We start from the raw sequence: 12,465 nt of genomic DNA, 5'->3' as shown, positions 1-12,465 counted from the left end.
TTCACCAGATGTTCAACTTCCTTCATCCAAACTCACTGAAGCACAACACACAGCACTGAATCTCCAGCTAAAGATCTTCTCTCCTAACACTCATCATGATGATGAACTAGAAGAAAAGACCAGACAATGTCCAAAATCAAGCTTTATTTCAGCACAGCAAAACTACAGGAAGAGCAACAGGACACTGAACAGAGGAAAGACAGAAATGCAGCATTGTGTAGAACTGAAACTCCATTGTAGAAGCATGTGGAAGTGTCTCCATGTTCAGTTCTATCTGGGAGCTGCTAGCCTTCACACTGGTTCTTTCTGAATACGACGGGATGATCGACGCCACCGTGAGAGACCTTACAGCCAAACTCCTCCCCCTTTTCCCACTGTGCTTTGCTGAGGGTCAGGGTGCTGCCACGCCTCCAACTGCCCCCTTTCAGTTCTTCTGCTCCGGTCACCACCCCGTCCTGCAGCACTGTACCGTCCACCGTCCAGCTCACCAGCGCCCCCTGTGGAGAGTAACCAGACAGCAGGCAGAGCAGCGAGGCCGATCCCTCAGACAGCTGCAGAGAGGAGGGAGGGAGCAGAGACACGGACGGCTTCACCGTGGGACCGGCTGTACAGGAGAAACAGAACAAAAAGTCCCATTTAGAAACGTTTCCACATCATTTCCTCCTTACTGCTTATTAAGCATCCAGACTGGAAACCTTCATCTGTGTTCAATCATCAATGCAGTGCTGCTGCACACTGTTCTCACATCACTGCAGTTCAGTAGAAACATCTGCAAGCTTCTGTTAGCACAGATTCAATATCAACTCTTATTACTTTAGCATTCAACACAACTGACTGCAGCACATCCAGATGTAGCTGATTACAGAAATATTCATTGTTTAGCACAAACACACAGCAGCATTCGTCTGGATTTTACATCAGCACCAGTCACTCGTACCAGTTTACACCAAACTTCATCAACCAGAGACCAGCTTCATATTTACCATCAAAAACACCTGCACATTCATTCAGTTTTTAATATTCAGAAACTGTAAGTATTTAGTAAAGGTTGAATATTTAGTAATTGTATATACAGTGGTACCTTAACTTAATGTGGTTTGGTTCTGGGCGTGGCACTGAGTTTCATGGTATTTTTCCCATAAGGATGTTTGTGAAACCTGTTAATGTGTTTCATGGTTCTGTGGAACTGCATATATTTCATTATGTGAATATTTTATTATATATATTAAAAATAATATTATAATATTATATTCCATTACCAACAATTTATTCCTGTAGCAAATGTTGGTTACAATCACCATATTACATTTTTAGCTTCTAATTCTGATCTGGAGTTATAGAAGTAAAAAGAGTCCATGTTGGTCTCCAAAAGTCCCCAAGAAGAAAAACAAGTGGATTAAATCCCTGATGTAACAACACACTGATGTAGATTTGGTCTCAATTTGAAGAAGAGAAGCTCAGGTAAGCAGCGGTTATGATTTTATGATGCTCTGTGGGTGATCTGGGTCGCGGTGCTGCTGTTTATTGTGCACTTTCCTTTTGCAATGATAGCAAAGCATTATCATGATCACGGACAGCATTAATGTGAACAAAGCGACAGTCCCACACAGTTCCAGTTTAAGCTAAAAGTCGAGTTTAAAGGTACAAATTTCTCCACGAAGGGCGTCAAGTTTCAAAGATTTCAAGTTTAGGGGACGCCGAGTTACAAGGTACCACAGTATTTATTGAAGGTTAAATATTCAGTTACTGTTTATTTATTGTTATTAATACTTATTTTTTATCTTGTTTATATGAAGATTCATAAATTATATTAAAAATAAAAATGTTTTTTATTTAGAAGAAATAAAACTACTTACTGACGCTGAGTTTGGTTCCTCCACCAAAAGTGTAGCACAGTGATACATTCCAATGAAGCCGTCGTACAAAAACTTCTGTTCCACTCCAGTGATTCCACACACACACACACACACACACACACACACACACACACACACTCACACACACACACACACTACATGCTTCAGTGCTCTGTCAGTGTTTAAAGCTCTGTGAGTTTAACACTTCATGACTGAGAGCTGCTGACCAGCATCTTCACCCACATCAACCATGATCTTCATCTCCATCTTCATCTGCACACTGGCTCTCTGCACTCAAGGTAACACGATGCTTTATGTTCTACTGGTGAGGAGGCTCTGCCATGTGGAGAAGATCCACTAGATGAACTTCAAACTCCACATGGTTCTTCATGTAGTGAACGTCTTTATTCTTCTCACTGTTTTCAGGATCCAGAGGTCAGGTGACTGTGACTCAGAGTCCTGCAGTAAAACATGTTGATCCAGGAGCTTCAGTCACCATCAACTGTAAAACCAGTTCTGCTGTTTACAATAATGACTTTTTAGCCTGGTATCAGCAGAAACCTGGAGAAGCTCCTAAACTCCTGATCTACAGGACTAACAGCAGAGAATCAGGTATTCCAGATCGTTTCAGTGGCAGTGGATCCAGATCTGACTTCACTCTGACCATCAGTAGAATTGAGACTGGAGATGCAGGAGATTATTACTGTCAGAGTTACCATTATATCAGTAGTACTAACATCTTCTCACAGTGTTATATGGTGGTACAAAAACCTGGGTGAGTGGAAGTGTACAGTAACTGCACTGCTGCAGCTGGGACCGACTGCAGGTGCTGAGGGGGAGGATGTGATACAGTACAATCATTCACTCTGTACAGGAAACACCTCACTCACTCACTACTTCTCCTAAATACAAGCTTTATTATTATTAACATAATAACAACCACTTCATCCTGATCAGGGTCACAGTGAGTCCAGTGTGTACCAATAAACACAGAATGCAGGCAGCATTAGACATTTAGAATTACACTGTCATTCATTTAAAGTGAAAATAAAATGTGGGTAATACACCTACTGCATTTTGTACAAAGTGTGAGAGAGAGAACATGCCAAACTGCAGAAGGACTCCAGAAGTTACTGTTTTTCAGAGTTACTTTGTAGAATTAAAACTGGATAGGCCAAATCAAGAAAAAATGTGATTCATCAGAAAGTAGGTCATGATTTGGGCCGTTGCATTCTTTTCTATTCTGTTCATTTTGTGAACGTGCAGGTCTTGGTGAGAAGGTATTTGTTACCTCTGGTTGACTAATGAGTGGACCGACCCAATCGACCAAGTCTATGCAAGTCAGACCACAGGAAGGCCCCTTCTGTTTTTGTAGTGGGTTGAATTTAAGGGTTGGACTTTAAGCCTTTGATGTAATCTGTCATGTCTTTTCTAATGTGGGACCAGTATATCACCTGTGATTGTGAGTGCCTGGTATGTTGCTTTGACACCTCTATAACCTACGCATGGGAAGGCATAGGTTCACATTAGAGATGTGTGTGCATCAGGGCCATGATCAAGTAGTCCCTTGACGACTGGGACGCATGCACCTTAAACAAAGGACGAAGCCCCAGAATAGAGTCAAGCTCATCATTGGAGATATTGTGTTTTACTGGATCGGTGGTGTAGAGCCACATTCTGTGAATGGCCCTTAATAGCCCCCACTTTGACCTAATGGCCAGCAAGGCTGTTGAGACATCTATGTCTCACTCAGGGATTATTAGTAAAGCTAATAATCACATAGTTGGAGTCAGTGCAAATCAGTAATATTTTGATCCCTCTTTTCTAAAGATAACTGGTGTGATTAGTATTCAAAATCACTTTATTTGGTTTGGCCAGGTATATTACACATACAAGGAATTTTGGTGGTACACATAATAGTACACATAATAGTACACATAATACACATCTATGACATATCACATTAATTTAACAGACCAGACAGTTTTTAAGCAATGGTATAACTTCCAGTCACCAGGGGAGATTGTCACATCTGTAGATTGTCTCTGAGGAATACACAATATTCCAGACACCAATAATTCTTGTGTAATGAAAAGATTTACATGACTGTAACCGGGTTTCCATCCAAACGTTTGCAAGTGTAATGCGCATTTATGAAATATCGGCAGAAAAAAAGCGAAAAATGTCGCTTTTCCATCACCTACAGTTATGCAAAAAAACCTTTACATGACGTGTCAACGCGCTGCAGAGAAACGAGCAAGATGGAGAGATTTAACTTAGTTTTTGCTTTAAGTAGAATTATATTTACAACTATTTGCCATCTTTTTATTGTTATGTTGTTTGCAGCTAAGAGACGTCGGGCAGAACGAGCGACGGCCCATCTAATGTGGGCTCAAATCTCCGTGCCACAGCGACGTTCACCTCGCATCTGGAAACGTAAACGCACTAAACAATTTTGGGAGCACATTGTGCAGAGCCATTTTTCAGACGAGCTTTGGATCAAGAATTTCAGAATGTCAAAATCAGCCTTTGATGAGCTATGCACCATGATAGGGTCATCTGTAGAGCCAAAAGTTTACAGTCGGAGTACAGGGTAGTGGGCGAGACGTTCGGCGTAACAATAGTTCACCATAGTGTACACGCTGTATGCCAAGCAATAACATTAAAACTAATGAAACGTTACGTCGTATTACCAAATGCACAGGAGACAGAAGAAATAGCACAATGTAATTACGCAGCGCAGCACATACCACAGGTGTAAGGTGCACACATTTCAATCCTCCCTCCAGCAGTCGGGTACAGGACTATGTAAATCTAAAGAGATGGCCATCGATTGGATTGTTTTGCAGGCACTTGTGAATGACCAGTTGTTGATTCGTGATGTATGTGTTGGCTCTCCCGGCAGCGCACATGACGCAGCAGTCTTTAAAACATCACACCTTTTCAGGTACACTACACACGTTGACAGTCATTCAGTTTTGAACTATATATATATACACATACTGGTGCTGGTCATAAAATTAGAATATCATGAAAAAGTTGATTTATTTCAGAAATTCCATTCAAAAAGTGAAACTTGTATATTATATTCATTCATTACACACAGACTGATTGTTTCAAATGTTTATTTCTTTTAATGTTGATGATTATAACTGACAACTAATGAAAACCCCAAATTCAGTATCTCAGAAAATTAGAATATTGTGACAACGTACAATATTAAAGACACCTTGTGCCACACTCTAATCAGCTCATTAACTCAAAACACCTGCAAAGGCCTTTAAATGGTCTCTCAGTCTAGTTCTGTAGGCTACACAATCATGGGGAAGACTGTTGACTTGACAGTTGTCCAAAAGACGACCATTGACACCTTGCACAAGGAGGGCGAGACACAAAAGGTCATTGCTAAAGAGGCTGGCTGTTCACAGAGCTCTGTGTCCAAGCACATTAATAGAGAGGCGAAGGGAAGGAAAAGATGTGGTAGAAAAAAGTGTACAAGCAATAGGGATAACCGCACCCTGGAGAGGATTGTGAAACAAAACCCATTCAAAAATGTGGGGGAGATTCACAAAGAGTGGACTGCAGCTGGAGTCAGTGCTTCAAGAACCACCACGCACAGACGTATGCAAGACATGGGTTTCAGCTGTCGCATTCCTTGTGTCAAGCCACTCTTGAACAAGAGACAGCGTCAGAAGCGTCTCGCCTGGGCTAAAGACAAAAAGGACTGGACTGCTGCTGAGTGGTCCAAAGTTATGTTCTCTGATGAAAGTAAATTTTGCATTACCTTTGGAAATCAAGGTCCCAGAGTCTGGAGGAAGAGAGGAGAGGCACAGAATCCACGTTGCTTGAGGTCCAGTGTAAAGTTTCCACAGTCAGTGATGGTTTGGAGTGCCATGTCATCTGCTGGTGTTGGTCAACTGTGTTTTCTGAGGTCCAACGTCAACGCAGCCGTCTACCAGGAAGTTTTAGAGCACTTCATGCTTCCTGCTGCTGACCAACTTTATGGAGATGCAGATTTAATTTTCCAACAGGACTTGGCACCTGCACACAGTGCCAAAGCTACCAGTACCTGGTTTAAGGACCATGGTATCCCTGTTCTTAATTGGCCAGCAAACCCGCCTGACCTTAACCCCATAGAAAATCTGTATATACTGTATATACTGTATATATATGCACACACACACATAAAACGTCATCGTTTATTCGCAAAACCTGTTTCCATCCCCTTTATTTCGGCGATGTGATATTCTAACTTTTCCACCTCGTTCAAGCGTAAAAACTTTCTTTGCGATATTTTGGTCTTTTTTCGAATTTTGAGCTTTTCCATCCAGGTTTTTTAATGCGCATTTTCAAAATTCGCAAAAAGTTGGTGGATGGAAAACCCTCTAGATGTGTGGGGTGAGAGGAAGGGCGGCCCATAAGTCTGCCATCTGTTTTTGCCCTATCTGCTTTAAAGAGGCTGTAAAAATGTCTGTCTAATCCACTTTCAATCAACCCCTATCAAAGACTGGTGTCTGTTTTTCTTTGTCCATAGTAAAAAGGGTTGTGAAACAGCAGATGAAAGGTTTAGGAAATGCAGGCCCAAGTCCTTGCGTCCAAGAATCATAAACTTTGAAAAAAAAAGCTGTAGTTCCAGAGGAGAGGAGAATTCCTGAATCCTAATATCTGTAGGAAAAAGGTCTGGTACACTACATCTCCCCTACTCAGGTCAATGCTCTACCCACAGAAGAGGGTCGGACCGCAAGCAAGTGGAATGGCTGTGGATGTAAAGTGGTTAGTAGACACAAATTTTTTTGCTCACATCAATGGCTTGGTTCTGATGAGTTGCAGTATGAGTTATGAATCTAGGCCAAAATGTGAGTGTGGTACTGTTAGGATCACCTACTCCTGTAGCTCTATGAGGACAGGGGTCCCATTTTCTTTCTTCTCTTCAGTGGAGTTAATGGGATGGTCTTGCTCTCGTTTCTTTTGTCTAACAAATCTGACCATCCATTCGGAGCAGTTACCTAATTCTGTCTGCAGTCTCTGGGTGCATTTAAGGTAAAGGTAGGTGATAGCACCAGTGAGTACATACCCCAGTCCCACCATGGTTGCTAGGATTGTGTCTGAGACTGACCAGGAATAAAGATGAAATTGGCTGGGTGTTCAAAGCTACAAGGCTATCCCTTTAGGGATGTTGTTAATAGAGGTCACCTCTTTGGCCTGTGGTCCATCAATCTGGACGTGCATAATAGTGGCCTGCTTCAATTTCAAAGGGTGCTTGGAAAAGAAATCTGGTATTTCATGCTCGCTTGCATACTGATCAGGTTTAAGGTGGTATAAGGCCAAATCCATTACATGCAGGATGGTATTGTTGGGTACGCTAACCCGCAAAGTTTGGCTGGGCAATGTCATGCGATCAGCAGTGTCATGCTGGTCATACGTTAGGAGTGCCTCCCTGGCTGGGGTTTTCACCAACCAGTGACTTCCAATTAATTCGGCTTGAGTGGCCTCTGCTTGATGTCAAAGCGTCACGGTGGTTGCACAGCGGGCATCATTTACCATGGGCTTAAGGCCACAGATGCTGTTGGTGCTATCACGAATGAATGGTGTAAATTTGGGGCCAAATACAATCCTGGGTTATTGTTGTGATAGGCCACAATTGGTGGGGTCTGGACCTTTATATGGGTCTCACCCTGCCAAAACTCAACATTAACCTCTCACATCTATTAGCCGGTAAATGTTTTTGATTTGAGACTATCGGTGAGTTAATTATAAGTGTCAACTCATGGTCTTGGGGATTGACATAGAGGTGTACAGCACTACCCAGGGTAAAGGCTAGGTGTGCTTGCAAATCAGTAACCATTTCCTGAGTGGCTGCAGAGAGAATACCTTGTACCAGGGAGAGGGGTACCAAATAGGCAGGAATCCTACCCATGGTTAGATTATAGAAGATACGATTTCTTGCAACATATCAGACATTAACATATTCAGGAGTTGAGTATGTTCGTGATCAACCTGAAGCACAGACAGAAGTGAGTTTATGATTTGTATGGTTTTGTTTAAGGCGGCACTATGGGTGTTTAGCACTACAACCGTGGCCCCGTACGGCTTTTTTAATGTTGTGTAGCTGTGCCCTTTGTTGGAGCAACTGCAGTCAAATATCAGGAATCTCAGCCTGCAATTCTCCAACATGATGTTTGACGCTGGCTACAGTAACAACGTTCACAGCCGAGGTTCCGAGGCCTAGAATTGATCCGATGGCTGTGGCTGCAGTTAACAATCCACCAATAAACCTTTTGGATCTCATGTTTTGTCCACTCAGTTCGGACTGAGCGACAGTAAAATCTTTGCAGCTGTTGTAACATGTGGGAGGTGTCTGTCTCAGTGTGCTTTATAGAAAGACATATTGCCCTGCGAGAACTTAGCTACTGTGGTACATCTGAACCAAGATGTGATCTATTTAGCTAACCAGATCAATGACTGTTTGGGATTAAGGCTCCCTTTATGTATCAGGGTTAGTGAGAATGTATTTAGAAAATTAAAAAGGGTCATCTCACATAAGAAATCACAATTGTAACTTGTCCAGAACCCCAGTTACCAGGTGACATGACTAACCCTTTGGAAGCGTTTACTGTTGGTGGGCATTAGCCTCAGTGTAATTGGAATCTCTGGGGAAAGATCCAGTGGTTATAATGGCTGAGTGTTATAAGTGTAACAGTTGCTGAAATAATCCTTTTAAATTTGTACAAACAAACATATATAAACAATTTTCATGTTTTCCATAATTTATATTGTTTGTTGGTGCAAGTTGTGATGTGTGAGGTGCAATACTGTGTGATACCGACCTGGTGTTTTAATGGTGGCACACAACTTTTTATTTGCTAAATTCAAAAGTTTTTGTCTCTAAATCACTTCTGATGCATTCTGATAAATTTGGGAGGTAAAACCAACCAACCAAAATCATCTAATTATAATGAGTAGAAGCTAAAGTGAGAGAACATGGGGGTGAAAGTGAGATTTGCATGAAGACGGCTGAGTGATCTGCTTTCTCCCAGAATAGAGCAGCACTTTCACCAGATGTTCTCCAGCTAAAGATCTTCTCTCCTAACACTCATCATGATGATGAACTAGAAGAAAAGACCAGACAATGTCCAAAATCAAGCTTTATTTCAGCACAGCAAAACTACAGGAAGAGCAACAGGACACTGAACAGAGGAAAGACAGAAATGCAGCATTGTGTAGAACTGAAACTCCATTGTAGAAGCATGTGGAAGTGTCTCCATGTTCAGTTCTATCTGGGAGCTGCTAGCCTTCACACTGATTCTTTCTAAATACGACGGGATGATCGACGCCACCGTGAGAGACCTTACAGCCAAACTCCTCCCCCTTTTCCCATTGTGCTTTGCTGAGGGTCAGGGTGCTGCCACGCCTCCAACTGCCCCCTTTCAGTTCTTCTGCTCCGGTCACCACCCCGTCCTGCACCACTTTCCTGTCCACCGTCCAGCTCACCAGCGCCCCCTGTGGAGAGTAACCAGACAGCAGGCAGAGCAGCGAGGCCGATCCCTCAGACAGCTGCAGAGAGGAGGGAGGGAGCAGAGACACGGACGGCTTCACCGTGGGACCGGCTGTACAGGAGAAACAGAACAAAAAGTCCCATTTAGAAACGTTTCCACATCATTTCCTCCTTACTGCTTATTAAGCCTCCAGACTGGAAACCTTCATCTGTGTTCAATCATCAATGCAGTGCTGCTGCACACTGTTCTCACATCACTGCAGTTCAGTAGAAACATCTGCAAGCTTCTGTTAGCACAGATTCAATATCAACTCTTATTACTTTAGCATTCAACACAACTGACTGCAGCACATCCAGATGTAGCTGATTACAGAAATATTCATTGTTTAGCACAAACACACAGCAGCATTCGTCTGGATTTTACATCAGCACCAGTCACTCGTACCAGTTTACACCAAACTCCATCAACCAGAGACCAGCTTTATATTTACCATCAAAAACACCTGCACATTTATTCAGTCTTTAATATTCAGAAACTGTAAGTATTTAGTAAAGGTTGAATATTTAGTAATTGTATATACAGTGGTACCTTAATGTCATTTGCTTCTGGGCGTGGCACTGAGCTTCGAGGTATTTTTCCCATAAGGATGTTTGTGAAACCTGTTAATGTGTTTCATGGTTCTGTGGAACTGCATTTATTTCATTATGTGAATATTTTATTATATATATTAAAAATAAAATTATAATATTATATTCCATTACTAACAATTTATTCCTGTAGCAAATGTTGTTTACAATCACCATATTACATTTTTTGCTTCTAACTAATTCTGATCTGGAGTTATAGAAGTAAAAAGAGTCCATGTTGGTCTCCAAAAGTCTCCAAGAAGAAAAACAAGTGGATTAAATCCCTGATGTAACAACACACTGATGTAGATTTGGTCTTAATTTGAAGAAGAGAAGCTCAGGTAAGCAGCGGTTATGATTTTATGATGCTCTGTGGTTGATCTGGGTCGCGGTGCTGCTGTTTATTGTGCACTTTCCTTTTGCAATGATAGCAAAGCATTATCATGATCACGGACAGCATTAATGTGAACAAAGCGACAGTCCCACACAGTTCCAGTTTAAGCTAAAAGTCGAGTTTAAAGGTACAAATTTCTCCACGAAGGGCGTCAAGTTTCAAAGCTTTCAAGTTTAGGGGACGTCGAGTTACAAGGTACCACAGTATTTATTGAAGGTGAAATATTCAGTTACTGTTTATTTATTGTTATTAATACTTATTTTATCTCTTGTATATATGAAGATTAATAAATGATATTAAAAATAAAAATGTTTTTAATTCAGAAGAAATAAAACTACTTACTGACGCTGAGTTTGGTTCCTCCACCAAAAGTGTAGCACAGTGATACATTCCAATGAAGCCGTCGTACAAAAACCTCTGTTCCACTCCAGTGATTCCACACACACTGTAACGTTCCCTTTAAGGGGTATGAGCATGCGCATTTTGGAGAGAGTATCAGACAGCGATAGAGAAGCATGCATGGTGTTAGCTCGGTTTGTAGCCTGACTGTTTTATTCTACTGCTGCTGCTATCCGGATTGTGATGAATGGAAGTGTGGGTGCTCCTGTGCCAAATAAATACTCCCATTACCTGCATTGGTCGACTCGTGTGTGTGTTCTACTGACGACAGGGCAAGTAAATAGGCACCAATAATCTCTTCAAGGGGCCTCCCCGCGCGAACTAGACGTTACAAATTGGCGCCCGAACCGTGTTGTAACTGGACTCTCCAATTCTTTTTCTTTTTTCTCATTGCCTGGAGTTATGATCCGGTGCTGAGTGTTTTAATTTTTGAATAAGGAGGGTTTTGTACTATTTTTTATGTTTTCTGCGGACTTTTGGCTACCCACAGTGTGTTAGTGTGGTTTTAGCTTTAGCTTGGTTGCTACACTGGGCCTGGGTTCGTTACGGATATATTTTGTTGCTTTTCCGTGAGTTTTCCTAGCGAATTAACTTTATTCCTGAATCGAGCTTCGTCACATTTGCTGGTGAATTATTGTTTCGACGAAGACTGGATATTTTTCTGTTTGGAAGTTCGTGACGATATGCTGGCTAGGCTACTGGATGCTAACCGCTAGCCTTGCGTGTTGTCACACTTTTTCTACAGTTTCATTTTGTGGACATTGAACTGACTTTTAACTTTCGCTCGATTTCAGGGGCAATCTGATTTTTGTTTTTGTTTTTCATGTTTGCCAATTTGACAAGCGGTTCTACGAATGCTGTTGCAAACTAAGCTGGTTTGTGAACTTTATTTTCCTTGCAAAGAAGATACTTTTACTTACTATTGTTTGTGTTTTCGTGTGGAACTCTATCACTGACAATTTTACTTTTTTCAAAGGCTGTTGGTGATGTTTCACAGACTAAGTGTTTATTTACAGTGGATGAATGTACTTTTATGCGGTGTATAAACGTTACGCCTGCATTGGGACTCTAATGGGATGAAAACGGGTGCGTTTTACATCGGTTTGCAGTAGAGCTCCTGTCAGTGTTTAGGAAAGCAACAAGTAAGCCTGTTTCTATTAATTGTTTTTGTATTACTAATGCTTTTCTAGAGTTCATTATTGAATTTTGTAATACTTACATTAGTTATACTGTTAGTGACTTTGATAAATTGACAGTTCAGTGTAAGCTATTTTCTTTATTATTGTAGTTCTGTTTTACGCAATTCCGTTCATTGTTAATACTGTTTTCTGTATTGTGTGAAAATGGATGATTTTGATCATTTGACTGACTCTGACAGTGCCGTTGGGGCTTGTGCTGCTGCACCCAGCTCTAAGCCTGACACTTTAGAAAGTCAGGTTGATTCAATGAGACAAGAGATACGACTGTTAAATGATTGTTTTAGTACTGCATTGGAAGTTCAGACTGAGATTCTTAAGCAATTGAGGTCTGATACTAGGGCTAACCTTCGTAGTCAGAGTGTGAGGTGGTCTGTTCCTTTAAGTACATCTACACCTCATACACTTGCTCACACAGTAGACACTACCGAGTCTAGTCAGCCTAGGTCATACTCAAGCTCTCACTTGCTTGGGGCTCAGTCTAATTCCTCTACGGGT

General features: G+C 41.5%; 1 gene segment (V, D, J or C); it reads left to right on the top strand.

The window, feature by feature from the left end:
* The first annotated feature begins 2,100 nt into the window (after positions 1-2,100).
* On the top strand, positions 2,101-3,132 carry LOC134325629 (immunoglobulin kappa variable 3-20-like). The segment is given in 3 exon segments: positions 2,101-2,155; positions 2,283-2,631; positions 3,123-3,132. Coding segments are annotated over 3 exon segments (408 nt in total).
* Positions 3,133-12,465: the final 9,333 nt, after the last annotated feature.

Source organism: Trichomycterus rosablanca, chromosome 1 (assembly GCF_030014385.1).
Source record: "Trichomycterus rosablanca isolate fTriRos1 chromosome 1, fTriRos1.hap1, whole genome shotgun sequence".
Classification (NCBI taxonomy): Eukaryota; Metazoa; Chordata; class Actinopteri; order Siluriformes; family Trichomycteridae; genus Trichomycterus; species Trichomycterus rosablanca.
The sequence above is the reverse complement of the archived record's forward strand: the minus strand, read 5'-3'. Positions and strand labels throughout refer to the sequence as shown.